The 18294-nt window shown below is 41.0% G+C and overlaps 1 protein-coding gene across 1 annotated transcript in view; it reads right to left on the bottom strand.

Moving 5' to 3' along the window:
* Positions 1-14868, bottom strand: part of AMPH (amphiphysin) — a 301192-nt gene extending 286324 nt beyond the window's left edge. The window contains 1 exon segment of the mRNA XM_044294372.1: positions 14800-14868. Within this exon segment, the coding sequence (XP_044150307.1) occupies positions 14800-14868 (69 nt within the window).
* Between the last annotated feature and the right edge of the window lie 3426 nt (positions 14869-18294).

Here is an 18294-nt window from a genome sequence, read left to right as displayed (position 1 = left end):
ATGCCACAGTGAATGCGTGCCGTAATCAAAGCTAAAGGCGGTCCAACTAAATATTTTTGGTAGCGACTTATTTTTTGGACGGGCAGTGTATTTGTTAGCTGTGATCCAATGACAGCTAGACCTATCATACTATCAATTTATAGAAAAGACAGTAAGGTATTTACTATTTTACCCTATACCCTGTCCTTGATTGATGCAGAAACAGAAAATTCACAATTCTTGATGAGGTCATAGGTTTTGATGACAACGTGCTGAGGCATCTGGTGACAGGCAATCAAATACTATTCTTCCTCACAACTCCAGCAGTAGTAACCAGTGAATGCTGCTCTTCCTGCATGGACCGTTTTAGGGACCTCTTACCAGAAATCCCACCCCAACCAAAGCAGATGGTAAGAAGGAGATTATTTAGTCAGTAAGTTAATAAAAAAAATGTAATCCTGATTCATTTACCACAGGATGCACGTGTGGTGACATACCTATTTATTTAATTTTATGTTGTTAAAAGGCTATGCTAGGGTCCGCACTATAACAATTAAGGGGTTGTCCAAGATTAGAAAAACATAGCTGCTTTCTTCTTGAAACAGGACAACTTCTATCCAGGGGGTTGGTCTGGTACTTCAGCCTAACTCCACTAAAGTGAATGGGACTGAGCTGCACTACCATATGTATGTAAAGTCATTTCACACAACATTGGTGCCTATAAGTAATGGGAGGAAAGGCATTTGCTATACACTCTTATCTCCAGTCACAGACTACCTGCCTCAGCTATATAACTAATTTAACAGCCTTGAACATTTTGCTTCAGACAGCTTGTCTAACTCCTTGGCTTGCCCTAGACATGGCTTTATCTATTCATTGCATCTCCTCCGCCAGGAACTACACAATATGCAAAATTGTTAATGATAGAATGCAAGGTTTTATTTTTTATGGTTTTTACACATAGGAAAGAAATTAAGCTTAAATATACATTAGAAGAACAGTATTATTTGATTATAATAGTTACAGCAGATAATTAGAGAAAAATTATTTCATATACTATAGCTCCACTTTTGTACTATATTAGTTGATGTTTAGCTAGTACACCACCCAGGACCCCACACCGGCTATAGCTATCCCACGCTGCATGTCTCTCGACCCTACATGATTACAGACATTGAAAGGAATTGAAAAAAAAAAAAAACAAGCAATAATATCTAGAGAATGATAATATGGACAGACTATGTATAATAGAAAAAAATACAAGTATTTACATATTTTCTCATTTGATAATAAATTATACCAGAGGTAGAATTGAATGTTATTACCAAGCAGCTACAGCAATCAGGCTCTAAATGTAAACCACAGCCCAGGGCACTATGTCCTGTGGTCAGCAGCACATCGGCCTCTGGGAAATTAATATATCTCCTGGACAACTGAGTTGATTTATGTATGGTTTATTAATATACTACATGCTGCAATAGCTTTATAATTACTGTTTAGCCTTGTATTGATATACATCTTCAAATGCCGTGAGTCAGTTACAGCCGTGGCATAGAGAAAGACAGAATAGCTTTCAACTAAAGCAGACAACCAAAATAGTGCCGACACTCACTCTGCTGCAGGTTGGGATAAATGCTTTCTGATATTTCCAATTCTATGAAACCCTATTGCTCTCATCTTTATGCATAGCTGGGCTAAGCCAAATGACATGAGAAGGAGCACTTCTGACCATACCTAAAGGGGTTTTCAGGAGTTCCTAATGATGTCATATCCATGGATAGGTCATCAACATCAGATCTGTGGGAGTCAAGCACTCAGCACCCCCACAATCACCAGCTAGAAGGAAGATTAGCGACCAGAACAAACATTTTTTTATATCATTCCATTGTACTCGGTGTGGCCTAAAAATTGTAGCTAAACCCTTACCAGCCTGATATGAATATGGCTTAAATTAGTGTTTATGAGCTGTTAGGAGTTCAGAGATAAGGGTTACGCATGAGCTGCCAGAGCTGCTGTCTGATGGACTCAATATAAAACAGAAAGTAAGACAGTTTGCAGATATACTGAAACTTAGGACTGCAGAACGGAAATTCTTGAACATTTTTAGTAAAAACCCATTAAAAACTGATTTTTCTTTAGCACAAAACAAGTACAATGCAATGATTAAAAAAATTGCCCCTGAAGGTGTTCATAGCCTTTAATGCTTTCTTTGTTGGTCATAAGCATTGACTGTTTTTACCTTTTAACATATTTAATAAGAGTTACCATTCATGTTGCACGGGTGGTGATTGCAATGAATCAATGATGCGCACTTGCACTGAAATTTTGTGTATTCTCTACCAGTGGTCATGACACTAAATTTGTTTAACAATTATACTGCCTGGACCCTGAACATACTGGTTCAGAAGCATCATACAGGCCAAAGGTTCTACTTACATCATCCTTTTTTTCATTCATTATCAATAGTATGCGACAGAAGCCAAATTACGAAATATTTTGCATTACAACTGACATAGAAAAATTATTTAGTGAAATAATTTTATGCCCAAAAATTCATAAAATAAGTAAAATTTATCTAGAATTAAATAAGCTACTTACTGATAATTTGTAACTACTAATTTACTGCCTCCACTTTGACTTCCACTGCTTATTAGAGATGAATAAAACTTTGTAAACGGTGAACTTTTCTCATGTTAATGCCTCATACACATGATCATATATATTTTGTGGTCCACAAAGTGGGGATCCGCAAATCACAGATACCGGCCATGTGCGTCACACACTTTCCCATCCTGCATGTCCCACCCTATTTTAAAAATGCCTATTTTTGTTTGTAAAATGGCAAGAATAGGACATGTTCCATTTTTTTTTTTTGTGGACAGAGATATGGCTGCATGGATTCGGACAGCACACAGGTGACATCCATGTGCTTTCAGCATGAGCTGCAAAAAACGTGGATCGGTCCCACATGAGGCCTAAGACAGTATAATGATTCCTATTTAAAGGTCATGTCACTGAATGTCAAGTGCCTGTTCTATGGAGTTCCATCTGCAGGACCCCCACTGATCACAGCAACTACGTTCCTGTATCCTCCTTCTGAATGGGTGACACATGCATCGTTGCTCTATTCAAAGTTTATTGGACTACTGAACTGGACTATAGATCATCTCAAAGGAAATTTCACCAGGATCATCACATCATTTCACAGCCTTTCAAATAAAAGTTGGCTTGTATGTAGCTACTAACTAGTCATCTACTGTACAGTTATATTGGCAACATAACAAGAACCATTACCACTTCTCTTAGCTTCCCCATTTGTGGGGTTCATAGACAGAAATGCATTAAGTAAGGGTGATATTTGGCTGCCCACTGGGTTACAGTAAAGGGTAGTGCAGTGGCTTAATATTGCTGATCTATCTTCATGACAGGTCATCAACATCAGATCGGTAGTGGTCCGATGCCCGGCACCCCCACCATTTAGCTGTTGAAGTGGTTGTGGTGCCCAGCATCTCCTTTGCAGGAGCGGTGCAGTGTAATTACATTGGCTGCATGCCATTTATGTGACTGGGACAAGCAGTTGTAAATATGCCTTGTTCACATTTCCATGTCCGTTTGACATCCTTTCTTTTTCACTGACCCATTACACATCAGTGAAAAACGGAAATGTGAACAAGGCCTCACACTGCACTGCTGATGCAAAGGACACGGCAGGCAGGTAAAGTTGAAGAGGAAGCAGCCCTCACACAAGTGCTGTGACCCCTATTAACAGCCTATCGGCAGGGGTGCCGTGAGTCAGACCTCCACCAATCTGATATCGAGTAAACTGTAGGACGACAGCTTGTACAAGTGACTATAAACATGAACATATATTTTATAATGAGTACAATAAAAATAGAATTCAACTTAGAGCTACAGTATTTAAACAATTTGGGGCACATTTATTGAGGTTGGGGTTTTAGATGCCGGTCTTAATAAGCCCTTGTGCTGGTGGTGGATTGCATCCACCGCCGATTCAAAATGTAAGACAGCTTCGCTGAGGATAGGTCATTAACATCTTCTACCATTTTAAGTCTACTATTGGTAGGCAGAACAATGTGTCTCTATGATTACAGACTACGAACAAACCCTGTGTAGTCTGATGCTGCAGTCATAAGCTTCTGTCCTCCCCAAACTATGGTAGCAAGAACTGACTTCAGGATCAGACTAGACGGGGTTAGTCACTTTCCTGTAACTACAATGTCATTAAAGAGAATTTTGTCAGCATGATCATCCCGATTAAACCCCTCTATGCTTGTCAATCAAGGGGAGGGGGAGTGTGCAGAGCACAAGGGCATTACAAAAGTAGTGCTCCAAGAACTCAGTCCGGCCCCTTGGTGCTCATTTGCATATAAATAAAAACAGATATCAGCAGTTCAACATACTGACAAAATAAAGATATTGTTTTAACAAGCATGGTCAATCTTAAAAGGCAGTTTGCCTGGGGTAAAAAGATTTGTCATGCTGACAGAAGGGTTTTAAATAAAGTGTGCCTGCATATGAGCTGTAGTCTTAAAGGGACACTACCATAATTACGTTTTGTATGACCTGTTAAGAACCTATATGTGATTATTCAATATATCAAAAAACAGACAGATGTTCATTGCATATAGTTTTTGAAGTTATTCCATGTATTCTACTTCCTGTATTGACTCTAAACGTCCTCTTATGTTTAAACATCAAACAGCCTCAGTTCACTTTCTTACTCAGATTATTCATTGTAATTAGAGAGGGAGGTAATGAGTGACTCAATAGAGCATCACACAATGCACTGATAAGTGCAATGCTCATCTGTGTGCATCTTCATCTAGATCTATCAAAACACATAATAACAGGATAACAAAACATCTCACACTGTTATCCTAATTCAACAAATCTACAATTTTACTAACAGATAACGTCTTTCTTCTACAGCAGAAGTAAACTAATAATGGGATCCCTATCTATATAGGAGTTTTATCTCTCTGTGTTGATTGCTTCAGAATGACAATATTTTGCATTTAATTTTCAATGACATACTACTCCCGAAATGAAAAAGGAAAGCAGACAAAAATTATTTTATGAATATTGAGTTAAAAAATATGCTTGTCCTTTTAATCCTGCCAGTTTGCAAACTTGCTTCATTTTTTTATTTTTATTGTAGAATAATAGAAAATAATTGCAAAGGTGGATACAGGCTTTATGCAGTTGTCTCATGTCTCATATGGTGTATCATAGCATATGGACATCATAATTATGTGTTTTCCACCTGGGACCCCCTCTATATGGCAAAGAAAATAGAAATACTCACTCTAGCTATAACTCTCTGTATTACATGACCAACTAATCAACTGAAATTATTTAAATGACGCCTGCTGCCATGAATATTTGCTACAGCAATCTGATATAGTTCAAGTCTGAAGGTGAAGAAAGAAAGCCGCTATCTAATGAGTTGTATTAAATGACACTGCATGCAGATGGTCAGGCTACTCATGCAGAGCGAGCATACATGGGGCTTTAACGTCTTATTTCTCCATTATGCAGCCACACGTACATTTCTATTTTCTGCTAGTCTGTATCCAGACCAGGGTAATGGCTATATAAATCATTAATATGTAGAAATCCACAGCACTCGTCCATTTATGTGAAAAATCTGGTTATTTTATTTATATAAGCAGCATAAAGATAGCTATCTTTATGCTGCTTATATAAATAAAGTAACCGGCTTTTGCTGTGGATTTCTACATATTGCTTCTTGGCGGGTCCCCCAGCCAGGATCTCCATCCACGGGCACCACTTATTTACCAGCCCTTTTTTATCGGTTTACTACCCCCAAATTGGGGTCTGGAGTGCTGCTTATTCTATTTTTTTATATAAATTATTATACACCATTGGTATAATGACATGTGATTTCCAATAAGCTCATGGGAAATTTCATGATGGATATATGAATATTAACAATGCTACTGTCATAGCTGATTAATTTCTAGCTCTATAACATAGGAGTTAACTATACATTTCACACATTGGGATCTACAATGCAATTCTGTAGACTACCTACAAACTGTATTGTTTACTGATAATTAGAGATGACCAAAGTTTAGAAAATTTCGATTTGGCAGCTATGCCGAAGTTCATCACGAATCGCTATAAATCTGGTATACCCATGCCACTCTGCCTTAGGGTATGGCCACACAGAGCTGGTTGGTTTCAGCCATGCTGCGGTGAAGAACCTCACAGCCAATTAGCGTGCAGCTGTCTTTCATTTAATGATGAAGACCGCACTGTATAGTCTTTCTTCATTGTTAATGGCCATGCGGCACCTTTAATGCACCTTTAAACAGGGGCTGTTGTTGGTATGGGGTTTGGCTGGTTAGGTGAGGGCCCTAATTGCCATCTGCTTTTCCTCCTTTTCCACATCATCTAATATTGATGAGAACATGTCATCAGGAACATCCATCTCCTCCTCTCTCTGCACCTTGCTGACTTTTTTAGGAAGTAAAGCCAGAAAAAGATGTGGATGCTCATTAGAGATGAGCAAAGTTCTCATAACTTGGATTTGTTTAGCCGAATTTCAAAAAGTCATAAAGCACAATTCTTTCCGAGTAGCAGGCACAATCATGGGGAATGGCAATGGTGCTGCCCCCCATCATTGAACCCCTTAGATGCCACTTTCATAGCTGATCATGGCATCCAAGATGACCATTGAGGGCTGTCTGGGGTTAATCTGTTAAAAAAATAATAAATAATGAAATAAAAATAATCACATTATCCATTTGCTCGAAAAGAGTCCACCGAAGTAATCTTGATTGAAGATCCTTCGCGAAATCTCACACGGTATGTGGTGATGTCATACATCACCACACACCAGATTTCGCTCTGGATCTTCAATCAAGATGGCCGTGGCAGACTCTTCACGAGCAAATGGATGAGGTGAGTATGAATTTTTATTTTTACCGCCATGTTAGGGATAATTGATTCATTACCACGAAGCACGAATAAGTTCGCTTCAAATTGAATTTTCCCTAAAATTCTGATCAAAGTACACTTTGTGAACTTCAATTCGCTCAACACTAATGGTAAGGGGTGACCCTAAGGGGTGCTGACTGGATGGTATTGGTTGACACACACACTGACACTGGAATAATAAAGGCATCCATCTTATTGGTATTGAATTCTTCTATTAATCGTTTTCCGCAATACTGTCCCTAGCGCATGAGCACTTGCCATGCCACACCACACGGGATTAGGGTTTTATAGCGCTGTGACATCATAGGGGGATGACTACCTGTGGATTGGCTGGCTGTACTGAATTATGGGTTATCTCGTGTTCCTGGGCTTGTCTCATCTACAATTAGTTTCGCTTTGTAACACATGCAGCCTCCATTCTAGGAAAACCTGATTCATTACCATGAAGCGTAAGGAAATTCAGATTTATATAAACTTCAAACCAAATTCCATTCTGAATGCCTCGCTTCGCTCAACACGACTGATCCATATGTGAAAAATATTCAATTTATTGTAACAATTTCCTGCTCTGATCTTAATGTGTAGGAAGAATCACGCAGTACTGTGTAAGCCAGAACTAAAACTATGTGATGTTGAATACTTTTGCGTTAATATATACAAAAGTATTATGGGAATGATACCCTTCATAGTACAAAGGCTCCTTTTTCAATGGAAGACTGAGAAACAGGCACAGCATTTCAATAGGACCTACTGCACTGTTCACCATGATCTTCTAGACTCAGGAATAGCATACTATGGCTACTTTCACACTAGCGTTCGTCGGTCCGCTCGTGAGCTCCGTTTGAAGGAGCTCACGAGCGGACCCGAACGCAGCCGTCCAGCCCTGATGCAGTCTGAATGGAGCGGATCCGCTCAGACTGCGTCAGTCTGGCGGCGTTCAGCCTCCGCTCCGCTCGCCTCCGCACGGCCAGGCGGACAGCTGAACGCTGCTTGCAGCGTTCGGGTGTCCGCCTGGCCGTGCGGAGGCGTGCGGATCCGTGCGGATCCGCCCAGACTTACAATGTAAGTCAATGGGGACGGATCCGTTTGAAGATGCCACAATATGGCTCAATCTTCAGGCGGATCCGTCCCCCATTGACTTTACATTGAAAGTCTGGACGGATCCGTACGAGGCTATTTTCACACTTAGCTGTTATATGCTAAAAATAATGCAGACGGATCCGTTCTGAACGGAGCCTCCGTCTGCATTATTATGATCAGATCCGTTCAGAACGGATCCGGTCGAACGCTAGTGTGAAAGTAGCCTAAGGCCTCTTTCACACTTGCGTTGTCCGGATTCAGCGTGTACTCCACTTGCCGGAATTACACGCCGGATCCGGAAAAACGCAAGTGTACTGAAAGCATTTGAAGACGGATCCAAGCCTGGACACAGAAGACAAACAGTAAGAGATGGGAATACACCCAGGTATAGCATGGCTTATATACTATATAGGGTCACTGTCAACATGAAGTGCAATACAATCTGCAGGCACCATGTTATAAAACAGGAGGCGCTGAGTAGCCTGCTTCCAATATCTCCAAATCAAACTGCCTAATAGTAAATCTGTCTTAGTTGTCCATAGCAACCAATCAGAGCTCAGCTTTGAGTTTCTACAGGGCTATGAAAAAATGAAAGCTGAGCTCTGACAGATTTACTATTAGGCAGTTTGATTTAGAGATATTGGTGGTGGTATACTTTTTCAGCTTAGGAGTCCAGTGGGCGGTCCTGCTTTCTTCTCTATATACAGAGTCATAAATGAAAGTCCAATCACTAAGTAGAACTATCCACATGACTACTAAGCACAGAAAAGCATGGATTTACATGAATGAAATACCAGCTACTGTATTATTCGCTTTATAAGACGCACTTCCCCCCCAAAAAAGTGGTGGGGGGGAAATGGCAGTGCATCTTATAAAGCGAATGGTACAATTTTTACATTGCTGGCACTGATATATTGCCAGCGGCTATGCTGCACAGTGCGGCCTGCAATGCATCAGTTACAGTGTACCTCTATCATGCGGGGTGGAAGGAGGGGCTGGGGGCCGGCAACTGCTGTGGTGCAGTCACTGTACTCCATTACACCGGCCCCCGCTCACAGCAGTCTTCATATGTAAAGTCTATTCATGTAATCCTCAACCAGTAGCTCTGCTTTGTTAAACTACCCTAATCATCTGTAGTAGTACTCACTATCAAAGCGGCGGGCAGGCCGGCAGTGTAACGCCACTCACTCCGTCATGCTCCTCCCACTTCATTAATGAAGCTGATGGAGCAGGAGAGTGACGGAGTGAGTGACGTTATGCTGCTGGCCTGCCCGCTGATTTGATAGTGAGTATACAGACGATTAGGGTAGTTCAACAAACCAGAGCCACTGCTTAAAGATTACATGAATAGACTTTACATGTGAAGACTGCTGTGAGCGGGGCCTGGTGTAATGGGGGTCACCATTTACACAGGGACATGAGAAAAGACAGAGGGGACCAGCATAAGATGCTATATACAGTCAGGTCCATAAATATTGGGACATCGACAAAATTCTAACATTTTTGGCTCTATACACCACCACAATCAATTTAAAATGAAACAAACAAGATGTGTTTTAACTGCAGACTGTCAGCTTTAATTTGAGAGTATTTACATCCAAATCAGGTGAACGGTGTAGGAATTACAACAGTTTACATATGTGCTTCCCACTTGTTAAGGGACTAAAAGTAATGGGACATAATAATAATCATAACTCAAACTTTCACTTTTCAATACTTGGTTGCAAATCCTTTGCAGTCAATTACAGCCCAAAGTCTGGAACGCATAGACATCACCAGACAATTCATCTCTGGCCTCTACTGCAACTGTCTTCAGTTCCTGCTTGTTCTTGGACCATTTTCCCTTTAGTTTTGTCTTCAGCAAGTGAAATGTATGCTCAATCGGATTCAGGTCAGGTGATTAACTTGGCCATTGCATAACATTCCACTTCTTTCCCTTAAAAAAACTCTTTGGTTGCTTTTGCAGTATGCTTTGGGCTTTTTTAGAAGTTGTTTGGCAAACTCTTATCTGGCCTTCCTGTTTTTGAGGCTCACCAATGGTTTACATCATGTGGTGAACCCTCTGTATTCACTCTGGTGAAGTCCTCTCTTGATTGTTGACTTTGACACACATACACCTACCTCCTGGAGAGTGTTCTTGATCTGGCCAACTGTTGTGAAAGGTGTTTTCTTCACCAGGGAAAGAATTCTTCGGTCATCCACCACAGTTGTTTTACATGGTCTTCCGGGTCTTTTGGTGTTGCTGAGCTCACCGATGCGTTCCTTCTTTTTAAGAATGTTCCAAACAGTTGTTTTGGCCACGCCTAAAGTTTTTGCTATCTCTCTGATGGGTTTGTTTTGTTTTTTTCAGCCTAATGATGGCTTGCTTCACTAATAGTGACAGCTCAGCAACAGATTCAGATTCCAAATGCAAATAGCACACTTGAAATGAACTCTGGACCTTTTATCTGCTCATTGTAATTGGGATAATAAGGGAATAACACACACCTGGCCATGGAACGGCCGAGAAGCCAATTGTCCCATTACTTTTGGTCCCTTAACAAGTGGGAGGCACATATGCAAACTGTTGTAATTCCTACACCGTTCACCTGATTTGGATGTAAATACCCTCAAATTAAAGCTGACAGTCTGCAGTTAAAGCACATCTTGTTTGTTTCATTTTTCATTCAAATCCATTGTGGTGGTGTATAGATAACAGCCATCTTATCAGGCTTATGGGCTCCTTTGAATTTGGTGTAGGACAATCTAGCTTCAGGCAGCCTTACCGGCATATAGAAGACAGAAAAGTGAATCTGTTATGTCACTTATGTGGAAGGAAGGATCAGAAACCACAGTTTCGGGGATTAGAATAAGGCAAGGAGCAAGATACCAGCCAGTTGGATTTCCACTAAAGTAACTGAACTTTAATCTAAAGTTTTTATCTACAAGAAGCCTGTTACCTGGGATTACAATTTATTACCTCTGCATACAAGAGAGACTGTGTAATCTGTGAATGTCATTGCTACTGAGAACCAGCAAAACAGCAAAAGTTGTAAGTTGGATTCAACTGCTGTCTTACTCCTTAATTCAACTACTACTCTCACCATTGTTGTACCACAACGGTACTGGCGTTATGACTCACGGGACCTAGCCATAAGCACATAAAGTCAAGTTACTACCAAGGGCACCTCAGCACCATCTGGTCTGTGTCCCTCATATCAGAGTGTGCCCCGGAGAATTCCTGTGCTGATCTCCCCTTCACTGCACTGTTGGCCCAGGGAGGCATCTGCTAACCGTGAGTACCTGATGAACTGTTGTACCCTTCAGCCCACCGTGAACCTCACGTGTTCTCCCCTACAGACCTACAGACAGGCATGTTGCACACAGATCCCCCATAACAGTGTCATCCACAGATCCCCATAACAATGCAGCATCCACAGATGCCCCAATATCAGTGTCATCCACAGATCTCCCATAATAGTGTCATCCGCAGACCACCATTAGTTCAAAACCCACCAAAAGCACACGTTTTGGTTCAAAAATTTTTTTTTCTTATTTTCCTCCTCAAAAACCTGTGCTTCTTATCATCAGGTGCATCTTATAAAGTGGAAAATTCAGTATATTGAATTTTCCCAGAAAACTACATATCAATCTGCTCAGCTCCTCCTGCTCTATAACATGCTGTCCACAGATAGACTGTGTGCACAAGGTGATATGTTCCCTTCAAGTTATATATAAAGTTAGGGTCCATTCACACATCCGCAATTCTGTTCCGCATTTTGCGGAACAGAATTGCGGACCCATTCATTTCTATGGGGCTGCATGATGTGCTGCCCGTATCCGGAAATGCGGACCCACACTTTTGGGTCTGCAATTCCGTTCCTGAAAAAAATAGAACATGTCCTATTCTTGTTCGCAATTGCGGACAAGATTAGGTATATTCTTTTATAGTGCCGGCGATGTGCGGTCCACAAAATGCGAAACACACATTGCCGTTGTCCGTGTTTTGTGGATCCATGGATCTGCAAAACACACACGGATTTGTGAATGGACCCTTATCCAGAAGAAAAAACAACTAATGTTCAAAGGGAATTTCTATAGAATATATGAAGAGATTTAACAAATTTCCAGGAAGTAGCAGAACATAAAAAATATATTCCCTTTTATTTAGTATGGCCTATCCTTAGGTTAGGCCATCACTGATCGTTGGGTCTTACATCTCGCACCCCGTACTGATCAGCTGTTCCTCAATAGCTTTGGAGCTGGAGCTACTGCTGAAGGGGTGTGAGACCCAACGATCAGTGATGGCCTAACCTAAGGATAGGCCATCACTAAATAAAAGGTGGACAACCCCTTTAGGGTTCCTCTTATACATGAACTGCAAATTCCCCCAATCATGTGAAGTCCTGAAACTGGAGCTGACACTGGATTCCGTGGAGTTGATCAGTGACTGTGCCTAGCACAGTGACAGCACTGCCAGCAGTGATAAGGTTAACAGGGACACAATCCTCTTACTGCATTGAACATGTGCATGTGTGGGGGAGGGGACAAGTGACAGCAGATTGTTTATCTGCCTCAACAAATCACAATGACAGATGTAATCTTTCTACAGCAGCACTCGCCCATTGTGCTGCCATTTGGCCTAAATTTCCTCCCAGTCAACAATTCAAAGGCCCAAAATAAAAAGCCCTTAGTGACACAAGACGCTACAATGTATAGTACAGCGCCAGTGTCTGCTGCTGCACCTTCATAAAGCCTTACCTTATATCTACTGTAGGTCAGGAACTTACTGCACAAGTTACAAGGCGCAGTATACAAATACGGTACGAGGCGTTCTGTCCAATATGATTTATTAATCGCATAATAAAGCAAAATGTACAATATTATATGCTGGCAATTAAAAGAAATGAGACCTCAACAGATACCTAATACAGATGTATGAATATATAGATCAATAGATATATGACAGATAGATCTATCTATCTCATATCTATCTATATCATATCTATCTAATATCTATCTATCTATGTAAGGCTACTTTCACACTAGCGTTCGGCTGTCCGCTCGTGAGCTCCGTTTGAAGGGGCTCACGAGCGGACCCGAACGCTTCCGTCCAGCCCTGATGCAGTCTGAATGGATGCGGATCCGCTCAGACTGCATCAGTCTGGCGGCGTTCAGCCTCCGCTCCGCTCGCCTCCGCACGGACAGGCGGACAGCTGAACGCTGCTTGCTGCGTTCGGGTGTCCGCCTGGCCGTGCGGAGGCGTGCGGATCCGTCCAGACTTACAATGTAAGTCAATGGGGACGGATCCGTTTGAAGATGCCACAATATGGCTCAATCTTCAAGCGGATCCGTCCCCCATTGACTTTACATTGAAAGTCTGGACGGATCCGTCCGAGGCTATTTTCACACTTAGCTTTTATATGCCAAAATAATGCAGACGGATCCGTTCTGAACGGAGCCTCCGTCTGCATTATTATGATCGGTTCCGTTCAGAACGGATCCGATCGAACGCTAGTGTGAAAGTAGCCTAAATCTGTGTCATATCTATCTTCTACCTGTCTATCTATCTCATATCTATCTATGTAAATCTGTGTCATATCTATCTTCTACCTGTCTATCTATCTCATATCTATCTATCTATCTCATATCTATCTATCTATCTATCTATCTATCTATCTATCTCATATCTATCTATCTATCTATCTATCTCATATCTATCTATCTACCGATCTCATATCTATCTATCTATATACCTCATATCTATCTATCTATCTATCTATCTATCTATCTATGTCATATCTATCTATCTATCTATCTATCTATCTATCTATCTATATTATATCTATCTATCTATCTATCTATCTCATATCTATCTATCTATCTATCTATCTATCTATCTATCTATCTATGTCATATCTATCTATGTCATATCTATCTATCTATGTCATACCTATCTATCTCTAAATAATGTATGTCATATTCCAAGTGTACATGTGGTTGAACATGCCCACTATCACTATATCACTATTTTTCTATATGTCATATTACTAGCTATGTATTCATATATGTCCAGTGATCCAAAGCCACACCAGGTGGCAAAAGCCAGATGTGATGCACCCAATGACCCTTCCGGTGCTCTATAGGGTTAATCGGGGCACAGCCAGGACCTATAGGCACAGCCAGGACCTGTCAACTAGTCCACTGAAAAATGCTGCAGTCAACATTTTCTGAATTGGGACGACCACAAGAGAGGAAACCTACGGCAGATCACTGATCATACGTGAATTCACCCCTCAAATATCTGCTAGCAGCAAGTAATAAGGATGCTGGGACATTGCTGGCTTTGCAGTCCTGTCCATGCAGTTATGCAGCACCTCGACCTTGTGAGGCTGCACCATGCACCCCCTCCCACCATTGCTACTAGTGCAGTCTTGCAATATATTCCCCTAGCCCCTGCTGCTGCATTCCGTGTAACCCTTGAGTGCCCAGAGAGCTACACACACAGACACTCCCTCCCCCTTCAACGTGACACTACACTGACACCAGAAGGGCTGCAAGCTGGGAACTGGAACAATCAAAGGCTTAGAAGGCACCTCTCCCACCCTGCATCTCCATTAATAGGGCTGATCCCATGCCATACACCAGGGCCTGCTTGGCACTGACATGCCGGGGATGCTGCAGGCTCAGCTCAGGGGGTAGTAGGGTTTCTCATCTGTTACTAGGCAGGCCAGGTTGCTAGTTAACCAGGTGACAGGTATCTTTGTGAGCACTTACCTTTTCCTGAGCCCTGCTGAGCTTTTTCTGGACATTTTTAGCAAACACGCCTGTCTTCATATCAGCCATGGCTGCTGGTCCAGGGAGCCAAGTGAGAGGAATCAGATGGAGCCTGTAGGCTGAGAGAGAGTGAGAAGGGAGGGGAGGGAAGAGGAGGAGCCCTTCAATGTGCAGAGTGATGGGATGAAAAGAAGGAAAGAAGAGAGAAAATGAAGAGGTAGCACAGGAAGACGCAACCGTGAAGTGGTAGATAGATAGCTAGATAGATAATAGAGAAAATGAAGAGGTAGCACAGGAAGACTCAACAGTGAAGTGGTTGGGAGATAGATAGATAGATAGTAGAGAAAATGAAGAGGTAGCACAGGAAGACGCAACCGAGTGGTTGGTAGATAGATAGATAGATAATAGAGAAAATGAAAGGTAGCACAGGAAGACACAACCGTGAAGTGGTTGGTAGATAGATAGATAGATAGATAGATAGATAGATAGATAGATAGATAATAGAGAAAATGAAAGGTAGCACAGGAAGACGCAACCGTGAAGTGGTTGGTAGATAGATTGATAGATTGATAGATAGATAATAGAGAAAATGAACGGTAGCACAGGAAGATGCAACCGTGAAGTGGTTGGTAGATAGATAGATAGATAGATAGATAGATAGATAGATAGATAGATAGATAGATAGATAGATAGATAATAGAGAAAATGAAAGGTAGCACAGGAAGATGCAACCGTGAAGTGGTTGGTAGATAGATTGATAGATTGATAGATAGATAGATAGATAGATAGATAGATAGATAGATAGATAATAGAGAAAATGAAAGGTAGCACGGGAAGATGCAACCGTGAAGTGGTTGGTAGATAGATTGATAGATAGATAGATAGATAGATAGATAGATAATAGAGAAAATGAAGAGGTAGCACAGGAAGACGCAACCGTGAAGTGGTAGATAGATAGATAGATAGATAGATAGATAGATAGATAATAGAGAAAATGAAGAGGTAGCACAGGAAGATGCAACCGTGAAGTGGTTGGTAGATAGATAGATCTATAGATAGATAGATAGATAGATAGATAGGCAGATAACAGAGAAAATGAAGTGGTAGTGCAAGGAGTCACATCTGTGAAGTGATTGATTGATAGATTATAGGTAGATAGATCTATAGATACTGTAGATAAATAGCTAGATAGAGGATATATGTATAGATAGATAAATATGAGATAGATAATATAGATAGATAGATAATATAGATAGATAGATAGATAGATAGATAATAGACAGATAAATAGGTAAAAGGTACATGTGTGTATGTATCTACATAATGGCTAACTACTTTTAACCCATCTATATGTGAAATTATTACAGTAGGCATGTGATAAAGATATGAAGATCATACATATTGCTCTACCCCATATCTATCATTACCCAATTATACAGCATACTACATTACTGCAGTAAGCCTGCCATAAAGATACTGTATGAGTGCTCCATGATAAGATGTTAGTCAACTGTTCATGTGCTGTCCAAGGTACTGAACTGGCAGATTTAAGAAGCTCCATGAATTTAGGAAGTGGACTCTCGCCAGTTTCCTGTTATTCCCCCATAAAGTAACTAATATTTTGTACACATCTGAGCACAATAAATAATCTTTCCACTGGTTTCCACACAACTGTTATGTTTGGCAAAGCAATAGATAAAATATTGCTACCGGCAACCTAAGGTTGTGTTAAAATGAAGAACTAGCCTCTGTCACTCTGCTCCTTTTATCCTTGCCCTACTGTACCTGTGAGGAGGGTGACTAGAAAACAACTGATATTTATATCAGTGGTTTTATATATATATATATATATATATATATATATATATATATATATGTATATATTGTAAAAAAAAAAAAAAAAGCAATGATATTCTCATTAGGGTCTCCTTTCCCATTCAAAAAATTGGAACATTCACATAAATTTCTCCATCAAATCTGTTGAGCGTTATTTCACCCTTAAAAGGGGTTATGCCACGACTGATGTAAAAAATGAAGATCAGACATCATATAGTACATGCCAACCTCTTTCTAACAAAGCTAGAACCAGCCCTGTACCTCACATGGATCCAGAGATCTCCACATTCACTGCTCCAGTTGCTCTGCTATATTCTATTCAGTCTGGCAACTCTGGGGGAGTGTCCTTTCAGCTGGAGTACCTCCCTATTGCATTTCAGGCATGTGTCCTTTCTGCTGAAGCTCTCTCCCTGTAGTGGTGACAGTTGAAGGAAGGAGCTAAGCATAAGTGACCACCTTAGTAGGTGGACATGCACATTACTATACAGATTAAACACTAGGGGTGCCATTCTAATAAACAAAGGAGAATTTTTCATAACTGGAACATTTTGCAACAAAGTAAAATACAAAAATAGCAAGTTTTTTTCATGCAGAATAATATTAAAATAACATTTCATGGTGGCACAACATCGTTAAGGGTTTGTTTTGTCTATTTGTATTATAACCTTGCATGATATTGAAACATGCCTTTGTTTAAAGCCAAAAAATGTGTACATGTCCAGTTAACGCCAATATGCTACCATGTTAAACTCTCAGGGCTTCAAGAAGCTAAGATCCAAGAATATGTATGGTGTGGTCTTCACAATATATAGTAGTTTTAGATGACCATGTTCCAGCCTATAACATGGTGGGAAAATGTGTGATCTTCTACTGGTTCTAGGAGAATAGGTTTGTTCAAGAGCAGCACGGCTTGTAGAGAGCAATAATAGTGGTCATGCAGTAGCTGGGCAGGGGATCACAGATCCAACGCGATCCAAAGACATGTGGAGAAAGTAGAGGGCCACAGCAGCATATCCACAAAATCTTCTTTATTCAAACGATCACCTCACAACAGGGCATAAAAATAGCAGCAACGTTTCGGCTACGAATAGCCTTTATCAAGCTTGATAAAGGCTATTCGTAGCCAAAACGTTGCTGCTATTTTTATGCCCTGTTGTGAGGTGATCGTTTGAATAAAGAAGATTTTGTGGATATGCTGCTGTGGCCCTCTACTTTCTCTTCTACTGGTTCTGTGATCAATAAGACCCTGATTTTAACTTTTTAGGGTGTGCCAGCAGGGTTTCCAACCTTTGAATTGTAAATGGTGAAGTCTGTGAGGACAATCCACAGAATCTGCACAGCATAAAAGGAATGTTAAAGGGTTATTCTCATCTCAGACAATGTGGGCATATCGCTAGAATATGTCCCCATTGTCTGATAGGTGTTGGTCTGACCACTGGGACCTGCACCTATGTCAAGAATGGAGACCTGAAAGTGGTGAAGGATGCACTGCGCATGCGCAGCCGCCTTCCATTAATTTTCTATGGAGCTTTCCGTTGAGCCCATAGAAGTGAATGGGAGCAGTGCCCGGTCCTTCGCACTGCACTCCCATTCACTTCTATAGGGAGAGTGCTTGGTGGTGGCCAGACCAGAGTCCTCCAGGCACCACTTTGCGGTGCT

This window comes from Bufo gargarizans, chromosome 5, assembly GCF_014858855.1.
Source record: "Bufo gargarizans isolate SCDJY-AF-19 chromosome 5, ASM1485885v1, whole genome shotgun sequence".
Classification (NCBI taxonomy): Eukaryota; Metazoa; Chordata; class Amphibia; order Anura; family Bufonidae; genus Bufo; species Bufo gargarizans.
This window is presented reverse-complemented; position numbering and strand designations above follow the sequence as displayed.